This window comes from Notamacropus eugenii, chromosome 5, assembly GCF_028372415.1.
Source record: "Notamacropus eugenii isolate mMacEug1 chromosome 5, mMacEug1.pri_v2, whole genome shotgun sequence".
Classification (NCBI taxonomy): Eukaryota; Metazoa; Chordata; class Mammalia; order Diprotodontia; family Macropodidae; genus Notamacropus; species Notamacropus eugenii.
In genome coordinates, this window is record NC_092876.1 from 3,388,872 (window position 1) to 3,412,376 (window position 23,505).

Consider the following 23,505-nt stretch of genomic DNA (forward strand, 5'->3'; position numbering starts at 1 on the left):
ACTTTTATTAAAACATTTTGTGATATCTAGGAATTCTGGAATACCTAAGAATTTGGTTTGTTATAATACTTTTGGAATTTATGTTCCTTAGGACATTTTTATACCAACTAAGTTTTAATAAATTTTAATTTTAAAAGGTTTATTTTTGCTTCAAAGTGAAAAGACAACTATCATTTTAAAAGCTTTCACCTAATCTTCTTTTTAAAAAAGTTTAGTAACTCTCTTAACATTATGATAAAATTTCAACTGTTTTAAAAAAGAACAAGGAATATTTTTAGAAGAAATATTTTTCAAAATAAGGCTAAAGCCTATTAAAATTTTCATTTTCAAGATAATGTATTGCTACTTAATATGTAATGATCTATAAAGCAGAAGAGATCTTGTTGTTTTAATAATCAAAAGTTAATATTAATGTGTGAACTTATTAATAACTTAATTTCTAAAGGTTTTTCTTCCAGAGTGAATATAATCAGAAAAAGATAAACAAGCTGATGAAACAACAGTGATCATCTATTCAGTTGTGAGATTCAACTTAGACATCTCTTTTGTTTAAGATAATACAGCTATGCTAGTTAACAGGAATAACTTATGCACTACCTTGTCTACGGTAGAAATATAAAGGAATATAAAGCAGTCTGAATGATAACTTCTAGAGATTTGGAAAGCTAAATACAAGCTTGATCAAAATATATAGAAAGCAGATAAGGAAGTTGGAGACAAATGTGAATCATCCAAGCCCCTCCTATCCTAGATAGTTACTAAGTATGTCAAGAGAGTGTGAGGATGTCTGACAGTATTCTCACACCCACCTCACTTCTAGTTATTTTATTCTTACTCCTTTTTGATTCTTGTTTGCTTAATCTCTGTGCCAGATTTGTGTCTCCTAGGTTTCTTTGTCCAAGACCATCACCCATCACCCTCTGAATCATCAAGTTCCTCATATTGGTTAAAGACTCAACCCCTCCAATGTTGGGACCCTGTGAGGCAGGGTCAGCTCTATGTCCAGCCTCAGCAGGAAGCAGTTTGAGAAGCCAAGGCCTTCATCCCTTATTCCAAAATATGTTGGGTCCCATCTGTTTATAGGGGGACAGGGTGAGGTACTTGAGTGCCTGTACTTGGGCCCCAGTTCTAATATTGCATTTCTTTTTATAAATCATTCATATTTCAGGAATACCATATAACTCTATGAGTCAGGCAATAGTACATAGGAAGAATAAAACTCTCACCCTGTTCCTTCATAAGCAAAAACGGTGAATGCTTGGTAGGTCCCCTCAGGAACAATTGGCACAGGCCATATATACAATGAACAACTTAACCTTAGATTATGACAACCTTACTCCTTCACAAACATTCTTTTCATTTTTTGGTTGTAATGGTATCAGAATTATTAGTAAAAAGCAGATTACACCACAGCAACAATAGGTGTTGTGGAAGGATGTCAGTGAGGTGTGGAGAGGCTGTCAAGGATGTCAGAGCACACCTCTTACATTGCTTTGCCCATCATGGTGTGCCAAGAAGTATTAAAACAGACAATGGTCCAGCTTACACTAGCAAAGCCATTCAACAGTTCATGGCAGAATTCTCTATATCACATGTTACTGGAATCCCCCATAATCCTACTGGTCAAGCTATAGTAGAGCAGGCGAATCACTTGTTGAAAACTTATTTGCAAAAACAGAAAGGGGGAGCTGGACCAGGAGATGATGACAAATTACAATTGGCTGTTTACACATTAAATTATTTTAAATTTGATGATGATGGCTTATCAGCCGCTATGAAATTTTTAACATCTCCTACAAAGACTGAGTCTATTAAGACCAAGTCAGTTACAGCAAATGCATTGAATGCCAAAGCCCGTAAGGTGATGTGGCATGATGAGAATAAACAATGGTTTGGTCCTCATATAGTATTAACTTGGGGAAAAGGATATGTTTGTGTTTTAACAGATGACAACAAAGAGGTGTGGGTTCCAGTGAAACATATCCGAGTGTTGGAAGGCAGCAATCAAGACGAAGAAGTCACAGGGGGCACAACAGAGACAACAAAGAAAGTTACAGAAACTTTGTCAGGTTTTTAGCCATCTACAACATAATGGTGCTCCTGATCTTTCTTGCAATACTCCTACTATGCAACCATGCTGCGCCCCCTCTTCAAACACAGGAGAAGGACTCCGGACAGACGGAACAACTGAGATGAGCGTTCATCATGGAACCACCATGGCTGAGAGTGATGTCATGGAGTGAGACAATGTCAAAATTCATTCTTCATGGTAACATTTCCCACATGTATGGAAATGATGGAGTTGACACAGAGACAGAGACTATTAATGAGACTATACTTCAGAGACATTTTAATTTTTCAGGCTTAGTTTCAGGTTTTCCATTCTGTCTACAGAAAGGTATTTCAGGGATCTGGAATGGGTCCAGTTTTAACTATACACAGGTGAAGGGGACAGAAAGGTATCCTTGGTGTGCCACCATAGTGGATGGAAGAGATGCTTTGGATGAGGAAGATTGGTGACATACTTATTATTTGTTCACCTGGAGAATAAATGGGACAATGGTAACCTGGTCAAATATAGACTTGGCAGGACTTTCTCAGGGTATGGGATATAGATCATTTTGTGATTGGTTTAAAAAGAGAAATGTAACCTTATGGCATCTATATACAGGTTTTTTTACCGTTTGAGAATTGTCATACCCATACATGTCAACAAATAGAGTTAACATTTGGGAATTACACAGAAATGTTGTATTCATGTCACAATCTTTCATATGCATCAGATGCAAGATTTGCCCCAGAGTTTCCTAGACAAATGTATATCAACTACAAAGGGTATCCTCTGATAGGAAGACCAGTTCAGGGGGTAGACAAAATTATAATGTCTATGGGAGGACAGACTATACAGGCAATGACTGCAGTTTAAGAAAAGAACAAAAATAATGTTATTTTACTGACAGGGAGAGTATGTTTCGGGAATAAATATGCATTTCTTTGGGACAGAGACAATAGATCAACATTGGAGACATACAGAAATTGGACAGGAATTTACAATTTCACTTGTCAGAATTGTTCTGTGCAAGAATGTATAGGGCCAAAGATTGATGGGAGAATATTCATTTTAACAAGGCCACACAATGCTTTAACAGCAGTCAAGGCAAAAGGATGGTATAAGACACCCAGTGATGAAGTAATATATACACTGGACAAACAATTGGATGAATTGATGATTAGAGTTAAAAGATGTGTTTCATGTGTAGTTTTAGGAATTACTTTATTAGTTGAAGTCATCTTGGCGTCTACTTCATTGGCTATGTCAATTTCTAATACCCAAAATGAAATGGTTCAAGCTTCTGAATTACATGCTCTTATGAAAAATGTATCAGCTGGATTTAGACAACAAGCAAAGATAGAGGATGAGTTTTATAAGGCTCTTTATTCTTTACAAAAGGCAACTGAGGTACTTGGAGAAGAAGTTGCAATGATACAACTGCAACAAAAATTACAGTGTGATTTCAGGTATAATACATTTTGTCTAACAAAGAAAAAATATAATGAGTTTCAGATGCGATGGGAAGAAATTAGGACACAGTTACATGGGTTAGTTGCTGACAATATTACATTGGAAATTCAACAGTTGACAAAACTAGCACAAGAGATTGATGAAGAAGCAGATACTGATTTTGTACCTGAAAAAACAGCAGCAAAGATAAATGATTTCTGAAAGTATATTGTTTCATGGGGATCTGTCAAAAATTGGTTTGCGCCAAGTATTATAGGCTTCGTAGTATTGTTTTTAGGATGCATTATTATACCCATATGTATTACGTTTCCATTGCATAGTTTGTATAATGCTCTACTTTCCAGTAAGCAAAGTGTTCTTATTCTGAAAGATCGGATGTATCAAAACAAAAAGGGGGAATTGTAAGGGAATTGCCAACCCTCAGCTCTCTTGGACAGCGTACACCAATCACGGCTCAGGTAATCGGAGGGGAGATTGGTAAGGCATGAACAAGATGGCGCTGGGAGGAAGGGTTCCACCCCTGTTCACCACCAGATACTTCCTGGAACATGGCTGGAAAGCAGTAGCAAAACTTGATTAAACTAGTTTAATCTTGCTTGTGCTGCTTAAGTAACTAAGGCGTACATGATACTATATAAGTGCCTGAGCTAGTTTGAATAAACGGAGTTGCCTTACATCTTTGCCTCCCACCTCATCATTACTCATGGCGAGCTCCTTCAGGGTTGACAGGCCCTGCTGGTCAGATAAACCTGTCAGATCGGGGTGAACGGCCCCCATAAATCCCGTTCAAGGCATGATGGAGTCAGAAAAGAAGAAATAAAAATAAAAATATTTGAGGTCAGCAGCTTAGAGCACACCTACAGCCTGATTCTGTTTGCTCCTTGTTCAGACCTTTGGTGAGGGGTGTCAGCCATTACTGAGTGTGTTCTAAGAACGAGAAACAAAATTAGGCATTGAGTCTGTTTGTTTCCCTGGAAGCTGCTGGATCATGCATGGAGAGATATGCAGGGGGCTTCACTGTCTGTCATGCCAGAGCACGCAAGGCATGATGGTAGGTTAAGGTCAGAGAGGGCAACAATGTGTCTCCTGATGGGCCAGTCCAGGCTTCAAGCCTTTCTCAGGGGAGGGGGGCTCCAGAGGGTTTGAGGGGGCCCCTGGCTGGTCCCACTCCTTTTCTAAGGGCACAACTGCATGTCCCTCTAGAAACCATTTTTCCAAATTAAGAGCATAACTTAGAGCACGATTTCCTCCACATCCCCCAATGGAAAAATGTGAAGCAAAGTAAAAACATACACAATGTTACAGTTTCAACACATGAAACAAAGTTGCCAAAGCACATCCCTTCACTTGATGATCTCAGATTGTCTCAGATATAAACCCACTGTATCCATTTCTCCTTGGCCCTGCAGCCTGAAGCCTTTCAGAGAGGACAACAGGGTGATTCGGACCCACTGCCATTTAATGCTCATTCCCTCAGCTCCTAAACACACCCCCTCACATGCCACATTTAAGTGTATTTTACAGTAAGGGTGGCTCTGCCCTTGGCTGCTCAAACATCCCCATGATCCCCTGGGATCTGCCAGGAAATGAGCCCACATTCCACTTTACCATGGGAGAAACCTGCTAACCCAAGTGACTGCGTTTTGGGAACAAACTCCATTCCACAACTAAGCCTAGTTTCGCTGTGAATCACGTGCTTTCCTGGCCACCTCCAGGTCGTCTCTTCTGGGCTCTCCCCCTCCCCACAATCAGGTGGTAGTGATAACCAGGAGAAGAGGGACCTGGTGGGTGGTGCCCAGGAGGAATCAGAACCCGGGGTGGAGTTTGGAGGCCAGGGAGGGGTCTGGGGCAGGGGAGGGCTCATCCCAGGAAGGAAGATAACTGACGGGGTGGAGGGCGGGGCTTGGGACGGAGCTCCTGGCTCTGTGTGTGATTGGAAGAAACCGCCCACCCTGGGGTCTTGGGGGTGGGCAGAGGGTGGGAGCACCCTCCCAGGGGGCTGGCTGAGAACAGGAACTTGGGCTGAGGTGGCTCCGCCTTCTTCCTCCCTCAGACCTGAGATCTGTCCCCCAGAACCGAGATCTCGCCTCCTTCTCCAGGACCTGAGATCTCTACCCTCTGGATGCCAGCTCTGTGGGTGCAGGTCCCAGGTAGGTCCGAGCCCTCCCCTCCCAGCCCTGCTGCCTTCTGCTGCCTGCCCCTACCCATGAGTCTCCTCCTCTGATCACGTGGTCTTGTGCCCCCTGGTCCCATCACTGCCCCCCAGGACAGGCTGCAGGACAGCTTCCCTCTGCTAACGCTTTTGCGCACTCCTGCAAGGGCTAACCCTTTCCCCAAATTCAAATCTTAGCCACCGCGATCCAGGAATCCTGTCTCCCTGCCCGCATTTTTGGTTTGGGACTCAGTGGTTCTTCCTTCAGACCAAGCCCCTGGAAGGACCCAAAACTCCTCCCTGCCCTGAGGACCCCACTCTGTATGCAGGAACCAAACCTCCTCCTGGCGCCCCTTTACCTGGATCCACAACTCCTGGACTGCTTCCCTGTCAGGTCTCAGCCACTGACTCCTGGTGTCTGATCACCCTTTGAGGGATTTCAGGCCTGAGCTCTCCCAGAGGATCCCACATCCTCCTGAGCTCCTAGTTAGACCCCAGGACACAGGCCTCCTGCTCTCCCAGGCTCAGTGTACCCCTGGAGCCCTTCTGTCAGTGCGGTGTCCCTGACCTGCCTGCCATGACCTGGGGTAGAATGTCTTCCTACAAGACCCTTCCTGGGCTCCTCTTCCCCAGGTCTTTTGTTTCCCTGCCCCCTCTTCTTGCAGAGCCCTCAGGCCCCCTGCCAGGGGGCTGAATCCCAGCCTCAGGCTTCCCCTGGACATTCCATGGGTGCTCCATCTCAGAGCCCTCCCCAACCCACACTTTCCTAAGCTTCGTTCCTTCCTAGATCAAGCAGTCAGTCTGTTGTCTGGATAATGTGTGTGTGTGTTAGTTGGGGAGATGGGGTACAGGAAGGGCAGAGGACCATTTGGAGGGAGATTTCTGATTCAAGTGCCATTGAGGTTCTGACTGCTTTTATCCCACCTGGGATCTGAAAGCCCTTATGCCCTTTGGTTCTCTGAAGCATAGTAGGGAGGAGAAAGGGGCAGAAGAGAAGGAGGAGGAGAGGATGGGATCATCTACCATTCCTGTAGGTTAGAGCCTCTGCACTGAGGGCAAGCCCTGACCCTCTGTCAATCCCTGTAGCCCAGCCTCCTGCCCTGGAAGAAAAAGGAAACACTCTGCCCCTCTGGGATCCTCCCTCCCCAGCTCAGCCTGCAGAAGACCAAGGCCTGGCCCAAACAGGGAGCCTGGAGCCAGAGGGAATGGCCCCTGGGAGCTGGAGCCCCCAAGCCCAGGTGAGTGCACTTTGCCCTCAGACTTGACCAACATCAGCCATAGGCCATTTCCATTGACACAGAGGGATTGTCTCTGAGGCTGGCACTCCCCTAGCTATGGAATATTTCTTCACAGAAATAGGGAGGAAATTGAAAACAGTAGTAACAACACTGCCCTGCTCTCTCCTTCTGTGTTCTGCAAGGATTGAAGGAACTTTCACATCACAGGCTCTAACCTACCCACCCCTACCCTGGCTACACCCACTTGCTGCCCTCCCATGTTCATTTTTTAAGGTTTCCCTCAGGATCCCTGAATCACAAAGACGACCACTTCACTCATTCCTCTCTGTCCCATAGGGGTCATGTCTTTGCTCCTTTATCCATGTCTAGCACCCCTCCCCTTTGCTTCTTTGGCCCAGCTCTCCCTCCCAGACCTGGAAGACAGGGTGTTCTGCTTCTCCAGGGTCTAAGCTGCACAGCCAGTTTATTCATCTGCTCTAAACTGACTGGTCCCTATTTTGGAGGTGATTTGACTGTCAAGGGCACACTGAGAGGGCAGTGAGGACTGAAAGGAGCCAGTACCAGGATCTGGGTTTGGGGCTTTGGGATCCTGGCCTCCTGCCTGCTCTAGGCAAATATTTCTAGAAAATATGGGAACTCAAGAAAACAGGTTTAATTGGCTTCTGGGTCGCATTCACAGGTTCACAGGCCCTTAGCAGAACTGTTTCAACCAGGCCAGAGGAAACAGTGCCTTCTTTAGTTCTTAAGTATTTAGCATTACTCCCTAAAGGGCCCAAGGTCTCCCAGTGCATCCTGGGCTATTTCCAATCATACTGATGAATATCAGGTCACTGGATTCAGATGGCTCTGGAGGAGAAGTGAGGCTGGTGACCTGCACAGCCCTCCCTCACTCAACACAAAGTCAAGTGCAAGTCATCTCATCATTTCTCTGATGGCATGATCTTCTTTTGCAAGGAAGGATGAACACAGTTGGCATTTGGGAAGGGCCTAGGACTTCCCTTGTTAGAGAGGATGCAGAGAAAGGGCTGAATTTGGGAACTATTCAAAGGCCTGGGAGATTTTTTTTCCAGTGGGAAAAGGGGATACTGAAGGAGACACCCAGTTCTTGTCAGAGGCATCGGGCTGGAAGGCAAAGACACAGTGAAGTGACTTATTTTCTCCCCTACATCCACTTTTCACCAGCATCACAGCAACTTTATATCAGAGGTGTTCTTAGTATCTTTATTTCACAGTTCAGGAAACTGAGGCAAAGAGGATTAAGTTACTTACCCAGGGACTCATTGGTAATAAGTGTAGGAAGCCAAATTTAAACTCACATCCTTCTGACTCCATGCCTGGTGCTCTATCCACTGGGCAACCACAATGACATTGGCTATTAATTTTTTTGAATTAATATTTCATATTTTCGACAATGACATAGAAAATTCCTGTTTTGAGTTCCCAGTTCTCAACCTGCCTCCTTCCTCTTACCCCTCCCAAAGATGGTATGCAATCATAAATAGGTTATATGTATGCAATCCTGTAAAGCATTTCCACATTAGTCATTTTATGAAGGAAAACTTGAACCAAAGGAGAGAAAGTGAAAACTAGTATGTTTAGGGCTGCATTCAAACTGAATTAGTTCTTTCTATGGAGAGGGACAGCATTTCTCATCATGGGCCCTTTGGGGTTGTCTTAGATCCAGGTATCCCTGAGAATAGCTCAGTTATTCAGTGTTCTTCACCATGCAATGTTGCTGTTACTGTGTACATCCTCCTCCTGGTTCTGCTGACTTCACTGCATCAGTTCATGTAAGTCTCTCTCAGTCTCCTGAGATCCTGCCTGTCACATAGCCCATCTTCTTAAGGCATTCCCCAAGTAATAGGCATCTCCTCAATTTCCAATTCTTTGCCAACGCAAAAAGAGCTATTATAAATACCCTTCTCTAAATAGGTCCTTTCCCCGCCTCTTTTTGAAGAAACCTTTGTGTATATTTACTTACTAGTGTCATTGCTGGATGAAAGGCTATGCACTGTTTAATAGTCCTTTGAGGATAGTTCCAAATTGCTGTCCAGAATGGTTGGATCAGTTCACAAATCCACCAACAGTGAGTTAGTGTCCTACTTGTCCTACTTTCCTCCAATGTTTATCATTTTCCTGTTATGTTTTATTAGGCAAGTCAATAGATGTGGTGGTCAGCTAGAGTTGTTTTAATTTGCATTTCTCTGATCAACAGGAATTTGTAGCATTTTTATGTGACTACAAATAGCTTCAGTTTCTTTGTCTGAAAACTGTCTGTTCCTATCCTTTGACCATTCATGACTCAGGTCATGACATGTATTCCTATAAATTTGACTCAGAGCTCTATATATTACAGAAAAGACACATTTATCAGAGATAATTGCCGTAAATTTTTTTCCCACCTGTCAGTTTTCCTTCTAATCTTGGTTCATTGATTTTGCTTCTGCAAAAAAACGTTTTCATTTAATGTAATCAAAATTGTCTATTGTACAGTTAATAATGCAGTTTATGGGTGAATATATTCAATTCTTATATACAGTGATGATATCTGTGAATTTCCCTCCATCTTATTTTCCCTCTATTTATCCTCCCTCTCTCTCTCTCTCTCTCTCTCTCTCTCTTTCTTTCTTTCTCTTTCACTCTCTCTCTCTCGTCTTTCACCTGGACTCCTCTCAGCAATGCTTTCCTTCTGATCAATGCCTCCCTCAGCCTGCCCTTCCTTCTATCAGTCCTGCCCCCCATTTATCCCTGTCCCTTTTCACTTCCCTATAGGATGAGATAGATTTCTTTACTGAACTGAGCATGTATGTTATTCCCTCTTTCAGCCAATTTTCATAAGAGTAAGGTTCAAGTCCTCCCTTCCCACCTCCCTCATCTTCCCCTTCACTGTAATAACTCTTCTTTGCTGCTTTTACATGAGATAATTCACCCCCTTCTACCTCTCCCTTCACTCTTCTTAGAATGTAATTCTCTTTCTCACCCTTATTTTCTTTTTTTGAATATCATCCCTTCACAGTCCACACATACTCTCAATGTATATTCCTTCTAATTGCCTTAATGGTCATAAATGTCCTAAGAGTCTCAGGTGTCCTCTTCCCATGTAGGAGTCTGAGCAATTTGACCTCATTGAATCTCTTCTGTTTTCTCTTTCCTCTTATGTTTTGATGCTTCTCTTGGGTCTTGTATGTGAAGGTTAGCTTTTCCTTCAGCCCTGGTCTTTTTGTTAGGAATGTTTAATTGTCCTCTATTTACTGAATGTCCATTTTTCCCTGAAGGATTATACTCAGTGTTTCTGGGTAAGTGATGCTTGGCCTTCATCCTAGCTCCTTGTCTTACTGATTATGATTCCGCATTCTCTGGCTTTTCAATGTAAAAACTGCTCATTTTTGTTTCATCCTGACTGTGGCTGCATGACCCTTAAGGGCTTCTGTCTGGCTGCTTACCTCTTTTCTCCTTGACCTGGGAGCTCTGAGATTTGGCTTTAATGTTGCTGGGAGGTTTCCTCTTGGGATCATTTCCAGGAGGTGATTGGTGGATTCTTCCAATATCTACTTTACCCTCTGGCTCTAAGACATCAGGGATGTTATCCTTGATAATTTCTTTGCACAGAAAATACCAAATGGGCTCAGGGAGGGTCAGACATGACTGAACAACATAACATCCATATAGAATGTCTTGTAGAGTGTGCTGTAAGAGGCTGGTCTAATCCTAATGTCCTTCGCTGTTATCAGTAACGCAGTGGTTGAAGAAAATCCCAAAGCACTGATGAGGAAGCCCACTGCCCACCTCCAGAGAAAGAACTGACGTTGTTTGCATACAGACTGAAGAAGCTCTTTTCCATTTCTTCCTTTTATTCTTTTTCTTTTTTTCCCCAAATTTCCTTGAACAGAATGAGTAATGTGGAAATGTTTTAGATAACTGCATACATGTAATTTATATCTTATTACTGTGGAGGCAGGGAGTGAAGGAAGGAGGGATAGAGTTTTGAAATCAAAAGTTTGATAAATAAATTTTAAAAATTTTAATATTTAATTGGGGGAAAGTAAAAGATATTTTTTAAAAATGTAAAAAGAAAATAAAAATTCTCCCCCACTTTGCACTGCACCATCCATTGGTTACAGCAGTGCAAGAAATTTTGAGTCCTCAGAATAAGTTCCTTTATCTTGGCAGTGCACTTTCTAGCATGTACACAGAGTAAAGAATAACCTTTAAATCAGTGTTTAATTACTTTAATTTATTTTTAGTTTCATTGTAGGATTAAGCTCCCTTCTTGGGCAAAAGCTGCCCTCACAGCTAGGCCAGACTGACAATGATATTCTCCTCCATCTAGGTTGCCTATAGATTTAGTGAATACACTCCATTTAATAGTAGATAATTTATAGTAAAACATATTTCTTTGTTGGACTAACATAGTCATGGATTCTAAGTCTTTTCAAAAGCTAAATTCCCCTTTCTGATTGCTAGAAAAAGGGAGGTGATGGAAGGCTAAGTTTCTCTTTCCAGTCTTAGTGAATTAGCTCCTTTTCACTTTTTCTTCACCTGGAGGTTGAGTCTACTTTGAGTAGTATAGTGTTATAAGACTGAGTTTCCCTTTCTGGCAGCTGGAGGATGGGCTGTGACTGCTCACTGCAAACCACAAGCTCCTCTTTTCTCCTCTTTATTCAAGCTTTAAAGATCCTTAAAAATAATACTTTTGGTTGCAAAACTCATCAGCTGCAGAGCAATGACCTCTGGGGTAGTCTCAATTTGACAGACAGGCTGATAGACTCAGGTTGAATCTGGGTGATGAAAACCCAGGAGAATTCAGTAACTAATGAGCACACTTGTCCAATTTATTTATTTTCAGTACATGTATCCTAAGATGGTTGGAATGTTTTTCTTCCTCTTCTTGTATAAAAACAAACTGTAAGTCACACATTTGTCACCCTTACTGAGTAATTAGTTGACCTCTCTAAAAGGTAGCTTGTCAACTGTTAGGATTAAATCATTATCCACTACCAAATTTTGTTCCTCAGAATGTTTTCTATTTCATATAACTTCTGTTAACACCTGAAAGTCTCATATCCCTCAGTTCAGTCCAGATTGCAATTCTTGTGTTTTACGAATGCATTTCATGTTTTATCAAGAGAAGACTTCTTTTCACCTTCTCAGGAAATAAACTAGATCTTCTACAATCTTGCATAAATCCCCCAGATCCCCAGAATACACTTTCCTTGCCACCTTCTCACACATTCCTCACACAGTTTGCTTTATAACACATCACTTCTATCAGTTCTGAGAAGGCAGAAATTTCACATTTTCTCTCTTTCTCTTCCACAGGTCCTCTGACCTCACAGATAAAACACACACTTTGTCTCAGATTCCATAGGAACGCACATTCCATAGTAAGACCTTCCTCGACTTTATTCCATCTGGCCACATCAAATGCTTTTCTCAATATTCTATTGGACTCTTAAGGACTACAGTTTCAAGTGTTGACTGACACTCAGCAGGGGTATGACCTCTGGGTAAATCCCCTTTCTCTGCTTCTGTTTCCTCCTCTCCCTTGATGAGGGTGAGACTACACAAATTCTGGAGTCTCTTTCAGCTCTAAATCTTGTGACTTTTGATGGTTTAGGAGTTGGTGACATTCAAGGATGTGGCTGTGGACTTCACCCCAGAGGAGTGGGGCCTCTTGGACCCTCCTCAGAAGGATTTGTACAAGGAGGTCATGCTGGAGAATGCTGGGAACCTGCTGTCCCTGGGTAAGGATACTTCCCCTGGCCTCTCTGAGTCTGCTATAAGAGGGAATATGTCCATTCCTGAGTGTGCTGGCTTTGGAGCATTTATCACTTAAAAGAAAGGGAAAAGTGCTGGTTTCTGGTGTCCTAGAGACAGGGGCCTCCTGCTGCCTGGGTTTCCTAAAAAAGGAGAATACATTGTGTGAGGAGAATATGGGAGGTTTCCTGGCTGCTCCTGTCTCTTCCCAGTTCTAGGGAGCTTGAGGTCCCAGATCAGATCAGTGTTGAAGCATCTCAGGTGTGGAAGTCATCCCCCATCAGGCAGTCCAGCGTCTCCCTGGACATGAATGGTGTCTGCCCAATGTCTGCACACTGCTCAGGTGGCTTTGCCCTGCACCCCCTTCCTCTTAGAGTGGGGCCAAGTGTTTAGGACATGCCTCTTTATGAGAGGCCTCAGTTGCTAGCTCGGAGCTCCCAGCTGTGCCTCTAGGGCACATTTGTCCTTCCTCTTCCTTTCCATTGCCCCAAATTCCAGCCCAGATGATGGGAAAGGAAGGAAGGGAATCAGCATTTCTGTTCAGGTGCTGTTCCCCAGATGTTGTGCTCAGTGCTTTCTTTACAATGTGATGTCATTACTTGATATTATTATCCCAATTTGACATTGGAGAAAGTGGAATTGAACAGAGTGTGCATGACTTGTCCAGGACCGCACAGTTACTAGCTGTGTGAGGATGGATTTAAACTCTGGCCTTCCTGACTCCAGGCCCAGGACTCTCCACTGCTCTTCCAGCTGCCTTTAATTTCTGGACAATGGAAGCTTTGCAATGGGTCCATCCTCCTATAAAGAATAAGCCAGATCCGTAGGAACATGATCGAGTGATTCTCTAGCTTTCCTTGCACACTCTTTTCCCTAACAAGAACTAAATTACAAGATTTTCTCCATCCTCATCCTTGATTCCCCCTGCCCAGGGCTCTCAGTTCACAGAGAAGATCTGATGGTTTATTTAGAGGGAAGGGAAGCACCCTGGCTGCTGGAGCAAGAAGCCCTGAGGAGCTGCCATCCAGGTGAGTGAGGGGAAAGCAGGTATGAGAGGTGCGGTTACAGGAGGCGTCTGTGTGTGGTTTGGAAGATCTCACTTCCACTTCTTTTTCAGGCACTTTTTACAAGTGGAATCCTAGACAAGTTACTGAACCACTGAGCCTCAGTTTCCCTGTCTGTAAAATAAGTGAGTTGGACCCCATGGCCTTGAAGCTCTCTTCCAGTGATAAATCTCTGATCCCATGAAATATTATTGGTTGGAATTTCGTGGCAGGACCTCCCTTGAAAGTGCTGAGCCTTCAGTGAGTCTTAATGTTCTTGCTGGCAGAGGCTCTGGCCCATTGTTCATGGCTGCTGACAGCTCAGAGGGGTGCTTGCTCAAGGTTGGCAGTGGCTATGTCAGTGTCTGAAAATAAGGCAACAGTGAGGTTTGTCACTCAGATTGACACTTCTTATCCCTTGAACTTAAGAGTTATTGTAGGATCTTTGTATCCATTGTAGAATTATTAATTGGCCTGATTCCAAAACTCTTATGTCTCATGCAGTAAGAAGATCCAAATAGAGGGAGAGAATAAGTTAACTTGCAATAATTAAATATGTTTTTAAGAAAACAAGGCAAAAGAAAGTGGAATAGAGAAAGGCCATCTACTACCATGGAGAGAGCATGCCCACTGGTAGAGTTGCAGTTCTAGTCTCAGTGCTGAGTTGTTGGGCAGGTCACTCAACCATTCTGAACTCATGGTATGTGCTATGAATGTAAAGAGAATGCTGGGGCTGCCTGCGTAATGGATATTTGTGAGGACCCAGTGTGATGGTGTGTGAAGCTTTTTTTAGATCATATTGTCCTGCAGATGTGAGCTAGTGGCATTTTCAAATCATGGATTCTATCCATTGAATTTGGAAACTTTTGTCTTGGCCTGGGAAAGTAGGATGGATGCAGATAACCTGGTTTACTTTATCCCCAAGGGGGGAAGGGATTATAATTCTAATTATGTGGGTACATGTGTCTCTTTATATATGTTTTATTGTTTGTTTCTTGCAGGAGAGATTAGACCTGAAGTGAAAAATGGTACTGCAAAATTCAGCACTTCTTTGAAAGAAATTCATGAGGAAAGGGTTGTTCCTTGTGACTTCACTGGGAGACAAATCTGTGCTGCATTTCACAGATTCCACAGAGGAGAGATACTTTATGAATGTGATCAATGTGGAAAGGTTTTCAAAAGAAGCTATGATCTTACCTTACATCAGAGAATCCACACAGGAAAGAAACTTTATGAGTGTGATCTGTGTGGAAAGCCTTTCAGAACGAACTCTAAACTTCGTGTACATCGGAGAATGCACACTGGAGAGAAGCCTTATGAGTGTGGTCAATGTGGAAAGGCTTTCAGAACGAACTCTCAACTTGGTATACATCAGAGAATCCACACTGGAGAGAAACCTTATGAGTGTGATCAATGTGGAAAGGCTTTCAGAACAAACTCTCAACTTGGTATACATCACAAAAGCCACACTGGAGAGAAACCTTATGAATGTGATCAATGTGGAAAGGCGTTTAGAAGAAAGTGTCAATTTGGTTTACATCAAAGAATGCACACTGGAGAGAAACCTTATGAATGTAATCAGTGTGAAAAAGCTTTCACAAACAGATCCAAACTTACTCTACATGAGAGAATCCACACAGGAGAGAGACCTTATGAATGTGATCAATGTGGAAAGGCTTTCAGAAGAAGCTATGATCTTACTTTACATCAGAGAGTCCACACTGGAGAGAAACCTTATGAATGTGATCAATGTGGAAAAGCTTTTAAAAGTGTCTCTGCTCTTGCTGTACATCGGCAAATCCACACAGGAGAGAAACCTTATGAATATGATCAATGTGGAAAAGCTTTTAAATGTATCTCTGCTCTTGCTGCACATCGGCAAATCCACACAGAAGAGAAACCTTATGAATGTGATCATTGTGGAAAGGCTTTTAAATGTATCTCTGCTCTTGCTGCACATCAGCAAATCCACACAGGAGAGAAACCTTATGAATGTGATCAATGTGGAAAGGCCTTTAAATGTATCTCTGCTCTTGCTGCACATCAGATAATCCACACAGGAGAGAAACCTTATGAATGTGATCAATGTGGAAAGGCTTTTAAATGTATCTCTGCTCTTGCTGCACATAGGCAAATCCACACAGGGGAGAAACTTTAGGAAAGTGATAAATGTGGAAAGGCTTCGAATACCAGCTCCAGTCTTGCTATACATTAGAGGATCCACACTCAAGAGAAATCTCATGAGAGTGGTAAATGTGCAAAGGCTTTCACACAGAGTTCCAACCTTACTCAATGTCAGGGAATCCACACTGGAGAGAACACTAGTGTGATATAGTTTTTTTATACACTCTCACCTTACAAAACAAATTTGATGGAAGAAAAGTGCAAGAGACAGGATTTGTAGGTAAACATGTCATAATTTATGGCTGGTGAGTATTTAATAAAACAGTGGTGATTTAGGTCACTCCTATAAACCAAAGATCATTCATGGAGGCCTCTCAACACTTATATGCCCTTAGATATGGTGGTGTTGCCAGGAGGCATAAATCAAGTGTGATTGGTTGAAACTTAATGAAAGAATGAGTCTTACAATGAGAGGGGGACTTATTCTGCTGAGGTGCTGGGGGCCATGACTCATCACTACATCTTGGACAAAGACACTGTATCAGTAAGCAGCCCAAAATGCACAGGGAGGCCTGTTATCACAGATTGGTGGATTTGCCTTCATGAAAGGAAAGACAACTTTTGAGGGGTTAACAATCACTTTAACCAGACGTGTGTATCATTCCTTTAACCAAGTATCATTCACCTAGTGCAGGGGAGTCAGCATCCTGAACTTCAAAGAAAATGCAGAGAAATTAAAGGTCAACAGACATGGCTTCCTCTACCTGAATTCAACAGTTGGACCCCAACTATCTGGCCATTCTTAGCAGAGAGGGAAGCAGACATCTGGGTTCTTGAAGCTGGTGGGCCTCCTTAGAACCTTCCCATTATCCTTATCTGGCCAAGGAAATACTTCCAGTCAGCCACAAAGTAATCAACAGACATGACTTCCTCTGCCTGACCATAGGTCAACAGACAGACAAAGCTGTCTGATCATAGTTACCAACAAGGCAAGCATGACATCTGTGTTCTCAAAACTCGGAGCTCCTTAGCAGCTTCCCAGAGTCATCATCTGGCCAAACAAGCACTTTAAGCCACAAAGTAAAACCTCACCCTCAGTGTATTTATAACACTTTCTAGAGCCATAGGCCATCACATCCCTTGAGAATCAGTGTCTCCTTAATAAAAGGAATGGGGGCGGAGCCAAGATGGTAGGGGGCGAAGCCAAGATGGTGGAGTAGAAAGACGCACATACACACAGCTCTGAACCCACAGCCCATAGAACATCTGTAAAAAAGAACTCCCAGCGAATTCTGTAGCAGCAGAGGCCACAGAATGGTGGAGCGGAGGAGATCTCTGTTCCAGATAGCCCTGCAAACCTCTCGCAAAAGGGCCTTCATGCTGTGGACGCGGAGCCAAGCCCAGCCCTGCATTGGCCACCCGGCACCGAGAGGAGCAGATCCAAGCGGGCTTTGGGGATGGAATCTCGGGCAGCCGCACGGGTCCCCCCACCCACAGGTGACAGAGGTCAGTGAAAGGGTCTCTTTGGCGGGTCGAGAGGGGCGTGGGGTGCCCCCATAACTCAGGCCCCCTTGGGAGGCAACAGCAGAGGCGGGAGCAGACCAGGTCTCCCCAAGCAGGCAGGAGCCAGGATCCATTGTTGAAGGTCTCTGCATAAACCCCCTGAGGGAACTGAGGCTGTGAGGTGGCCCTGCCCCTACCTGAGCACCTGAACTTTATCTCACACTGAATAGCAACCCTTCCCCCGCCCAAGCCCTGAGGCTGGAAAGCAGCATTTGAATCTCAGACACCCAAGCTCTGACTGGGCAGATCAGGAGGCGAAGTGGGTGTGAAGAGAATATTCAGAAGTCAAGTCACTGGATGGGAAAATGCCCAGCAAAGGGAAATGAAATAAGACTATAGAAGGTTACTTTCTTGGTGAACAGGCATTTCCTCCCTTCCTTTCTGATGAGGAAGAACAATGCTTACCATCAGGGAAAGACACAGAAGTCAAAGCTTCTGTATCCCAGCCCACTCAATGGGCTCACGCCATGGAAGAGCTCAAAAAAGGATTTTGAAAATCAAGTTAGAGAGGTGGAGGAAAAGCTGGGAAGAGAAATGAGAGACATACAGGTAAAGCATGAACTTTAAGCACCCTGCTAAAGGAGACCCAAAAAAATGCTGAAGAAAATAACACCTTGAAAAATGGGCTAACTCAATTGGCAAAAGAGGTTCAAAAAGCCAATGAGGAGAAGAATCCTTTCAAAAGCAGAATTAGCCAAATGGAAAAGGAGGTTCAAAAGCTCACTGAAGAAAATAGTTCTTTCAAAATTAGAATGGAATAGATGGAGGCTAATGACTTTATGAGAAACCAAGATATCATAAAACAAAACCAAAAGAATGAAAAAATGGAAGATACTGTGAAATATCTCATGGGAAAAACAACTGACCTGGAGAATAGATCCAGGAGAGACAATTTAAAAATTATGGGCCTACCTGAAAGCCGTGATCAAAAAAAGAGCCTAGACATCATCTTTCATGAAATTATCAACGAAAACTGCCCTGAGATTCTAGAACCAGAGGGCAAAATAAGTATTCAAGGAATCCACAGAACACCGCCTGAAAGAGGTCCAAAAAGAGAAACTCCTAGGAACATTGTGACCAAATTCCAGAGTTCCCAGGTCAAGGAGAAAATATTTCAAGCAGCTAGAAAGAAACAATTCAAGTATTGTTGGAAATACAATCAGGATAACACAAGATCTAGCAGCTTCTACATTAAGGGATCAAAGGGCATGGAACAGGATATTCCAGAAGTCAAAGGAACTAGGACTAAAACCAAGAATCACCTACCCAGCAAAACTGAGTATAATACTTCAGGGGAAAACTTGGTCTTTCAATGAAATTGAGGACTTTCAAGCATTCTTGATAAAAAAAAGACCAGAGCTGAAAAGAAAATTTGACTTTCAAACACAAGAATGAAGAGAAGCATGAAAAGGTGAACAGCAAAGAGAAGTCATAAGGGACTTACTAAAGTTGAACTGTTTATATTCCTACATGGAAAGACAATATTTGTAACTCTTGAAACTTTTCAGTATCTGGGTACTAGGTGGGATTACACACACACACATGCACATGCACACACACATAGAGACAGAGTGCACAGAGTGAATTGAAGAGGATGGGATCATATCTTAAAAAAATGAAATCAAGCAGTGAGACAGAAATGTATTGGGAGGAGAAAGGGAGAAATGGAATGGGGCAAATTATCTCTCATAAAAGAGGCAAGCAAAAGACTTATTAGTGGAGGGATAAAGAGGGGAGGTGAGAGAAAAACATGAAGTTTACTTTCATCACATTCCTCTAAAGGAAGGAATAAAATGCACACTCATTTTGGTATGAAAACCTATCTTACAATACAAGAAAGTGGGGGATAAGGGGATAAGCAGGGTGGGGGGATGATGGAAGGGAGGGCATGGGGAGGAGGGAGCAATTTGAGGTCGACACTCATGGGGAGGGACAGGATCAAAAGAGAATAGAAGTAATGGGGGACAGGATAGGATGGAGGGAAATATAGTTAGTCTTATACAACACAACTATTATGGAAGTCATTTGCAAAACTACACAGATTTGGCCTATATTGAATTGCCTGCCTTCCAAAGGGAAGGGGTGGGGAGGGAGGGAGGTAAAGAAGTTGGAACTCAAAGTTCTAGGAACAACTGTTGAGTACTGTTCTTGCCATTAGGAAATAAGAAATACAGGTAAAGGGGTATAGAAAGTTATCTGGCCCTACAGGACAAAAGAGAAGATGCAGACAAGGGCAGAGAGGGATGATAGAAGAGAGAGCAGATTGGTGATAGGGGCAATTAGAATGCTCAGTGTTTGGGGTGGGGAGGGGACAAAAGGGGAGAAAATTTGGAACCCAAAATTTTGTTAAAATGAATGTTAAAAATTAAATAAATTAAATAAATAAAAGGAATGGACTTTCTTACAAATTTTCCCAGGCCAGAAAATGGGTGGTAAAGATCCTCCTCAATCACTTTCAAATACAGGTATTCTCCTTCTTGATTATTTTAAAACAAAAATAACAAAAGATCCTATTTTACTTGCCATTACTGAGACTTACCTCTATCCAGATCACCCCTACCTGGGGCAATCCAGCCAAAAGGGTGAATCCACTTCCCTTCAGATTTATGTGACTAAAGTGCAATGGACCAGAATTCACCTAGACTAAAACTTCTTCCCCTTTTGGTCACATCTAAACTTTCCCAGGTGGGTAGGTCTTGCCCAAGCTTTCTTCTCATCATCAGCCTTGCTTTCAAAGATTGGCTGAATCCCCTGCACTGTCTGCATTCTGAATGAGGAAATAGAAAGGTGGGGGGGGCACCCTTAGTCCTAAATCAATAAGGGACTATGAACATGAGAGAAATACTCATTTCTCTCACAACAGAGAATGCATTCTAGAGGTCATGCCTCATTAAGATAATCAATTTGAGAGAGCATGCAGGCTGACATCATCCCTTATTTCCCTCAGAAAATTCATATGAGATTGAAATCATTCCTTTATGAATGTGCAGACTTCAAATGGACTGCACAGCTTATTAAACATCAGGAATTTTACCTGGTGAATAAACATCTGAACTCAGTTGGGAAGGTCTGTAGCCAAAAATCATGTCTTTTCCTCAAGGATTCATATTGGAGAGAAGGCTTATGAATGTGCTCAGTGAGGATCTGCCTTTTCTTGGAAGATGGAAGTCATTAGACCCCACAGTATTCACAAGGGAAGGAAGTCTTGTAAAAGCAATCATTGTGGGATGGTCTTCACCTGGAGCTCATATGTGTGTGTGCTTTGGAGAAATCTTCCTGGAGATAAAATCAATGGAGTTACTGAATGAGGGAAGGCATCTCCCTGGCAGCACAGCCTTCATGAGACACTGCACATCTCATACTGTGCATAAAACAATGGAAATGGGTGAAATTCTGCTCTGGAATCCCAAGATTTCTCCTGACTCTCCTAAAGTGTTTCATGGCCACCTGGGGTGAAGCCTGCGACTGATTGGCTCACTTAACTACACTCTCCTCCCACTGGCGTGAGATAGATCTTTCCAGCTCACTCTCCAAGCTGTCCTAGGCTGGTAATCTGCTTCACTGCTCCCAGACTGGTTCTGAGGCATCATTGCAAGATTTTTTGGAAGCAATTTCAAAGATCTGAGTTATTGCCTCACCTTGCCATCTTGGCTCCAGAACTCCTCATGACCATTTTTGCAGGAAATATTCTCTTGACAGCTGAAATTTTCTTGAAAAGATCTGTTGTCTTTTCCATTCAATTTTTTTATTCTATTTCTTTCCATTTCTTATGTAAAAAACTTTCCTATCTCTCCTTGCTATTCTCTGGAATTCTACATTCATTTAGGCATTTTCCCCCTTTCTCATTTCCCTTTCCCTTTCCTTCTTTCCCCAGCTACATAGAAGGCTTCCTTCAGACAGCCATTTTGGTTTTTTCCTCTCCTTTCTCTTTGTAATATTTTTAGTTGCTGCCTCCTGTACAGTATGAAGAATCTCTGTCCATAGTTCTTCAGACACTCTGTTTATCCTATCTAATCCCCCAAATCTATTCATTGCTTCTACTGCATATTCACAAGTAATGTTCTTTAGGTCATATCTGCAGGGTCTGATGGTTTTCTGTATTTTCTTGACTTTGAGTCTGAATTTTGTAATAAGAACCTCATGAACTGAGACTCAGTTAGCTCCAGGTCATGTTTTGACTGATATAGAACTTCACCACCTCTGCCTTTTTTCCTAGAAAATGTTTTAGGTGTTCACAGAACTGAACAACTTGGTCCTCTTTGAAGTCAATGGTTGGAAGATAGATTTGTTACTGTGATGTTGAATGGTTTGCCTTGGATTTGAACAGTACTTGACTATGCCTTGGAATAATCTTGCTGGAGGTAAAACTAATGGATGTAGTTAACAAGGTTAGGCCTCTTGCTGAAGTCCTCATTAGATTTTCCAGTATAAGAGACCACATTAAACATCCAAAATAACTGAGCTTTTCAACAATTGATGGGCACTCACTTTGTTTCTTGTTCTGTGCTGACACAAATAGTTCTGCTACAAATATTTTGGTAACTAACTGCAATCAATCTATAGTGTTAAAGTCATTGCTGAACAAAGTGATTGTTCATGTTAAGATAATTTGGAAAATATATTGAACTGCATTGATGTCATGTCATTGGCAACACATTTTTGTTTTAAATCTGTCTTGTCAAAACAAGATTTTTAAAAATCGATAAAATTACTTTTGTTATTACATTTCAAAATCATTTGATAAGAAATGTTGTTAATTTAAAAGACAGTTTAAAAAATGATACCTAGAAGGTGACATACTTGTATTCTTAGGAAACCAACTCCTGTTTTGAACTAGATGCTGTGAAATGGCAAATTAGACTTTTAGAGAATGGGGTTATAATGCTTAATAACTGTAAAATATTAAATCAGATATATTTGGCTTTTAAAAGAATAATAATAATAAATTTGCTGTTTGGGAAAAGTAGAAAAGGCTGGTAAATTCTCCTTCTCTAGGAAGTTCTTTGGGGACTAACCAAATGCTTTGAGATAGTCTCTTTGGGCAGGGTCACCACATTTTGTCAGCCCTCTCTCACTCATGCTAACTGGTCTGCCTCAGCTTTGCTACACTCTCTCAGGTCTGCCCTTCCTGCTCTACCTGTTCAAAAAGTTCCTCTCACTGTTGGCTCCATGTGACTCAGGCTGTGGCCGGGCCAGAGCTGAAAGCAGGTCACTGTATTGTTCATATATTTTTAATGGAATGGGAACATCTTTCCCATCCATTCATAGGCCTACATGGCCTGCTTAAGTCACATGGAAGCCTGAGTCACATGAGTTTAAATCACATGTGGTGGGAGGAACTTCCTGAGTGGATGAAATAAGAAGGGGTGGAGCAGGAACAGAAGTCAGAGGAAGTAAACTAGTCAAATCTGAGAGAGAGAGGAAGCAGGCAGTTGGCTATGAGTGAGAGAAGGGCATTTTGCTTGAGGGTGTTCTTTGTGGAAAGACCTGATAATGTGTATAGACTTCTTGGTTACTGGGATGGATTTCTTTGTTGCTATGATGGATTTGGTTTTCTGGTGTTTGAATAAATGTTTTGGTTCTCTCTTCCATGTGGAGAGTCTGTTATATTTTGCAATTCAGAGCTGTGCTGGCATATTCATAACTACCTTAGGGGGTATGAATATCACATTGGTGTTACAGTCACATGGAACTAATTAGGGGCAGGGAAGATCTTTAAATTCCCTTACTATCACTAAAGAAGGAGTGGGTTTATGATTTGGTTTGACAACAAATCGTAAAAATAATCAACAACTACACTCAAGAGAATGACAATAATGAGACAACTGTCCAAAAGTCAAGGGATACTGCAAAAGGAGTTCTTAGGGAAAGCTTTATAGCTTTGAATGCCTACATGAATAAAATAGGGAAGGAGAAGATCAATAAATTGGGCATGCAGCTGAAAAAGCTCGAAAAAAGAACAAATTGAAAATCCCCAAGTAAAAACCTAACCAGAAATACTGAAAACTAAAGAAGAGATTAATAAAATTGAAATTAAGAAATCTATTGAACTAATGAATAAAACTGAGGGTTGGTTTTATGAAAAATCCAATAAAATTGGTAAAT

The 23,505-nt window shown here is 42.3% G+C and overlaps 1 protein-coding gene across 1 annotated transcript; it reads left to right on the plus strand.

The window, feature by feature from the left end:
* Nucleotides 1-5,432: 5,432 nt before the first annotated feature.
* On the plus strand, nt 5,433-22,991 carry LOC140508167 (uncharacterized). Its single transcript, XM_072615941.1, has 6 exons — nt 5,433-5,673; nt 6,762-6,913; nt 12,531-12,657; nt 13,603-13,698; nt 13,788-13,859; nt 14,715-22,991. The coding sequence occupies exons 1-6, from the start codon at nt 5,646-5,648 to the stop codon at nt 15,869-15,871; spliced, it is 1,632 nt and encodes a 543-aa protein (XP_072472042.1). The 5' UTR covers nt 5,433-5,645; the 3' UTR covers nt 15,872-22,991.
* The last annotated feature ends 514 nt before the right edge of the window (nt 22,992-23,505 follow it).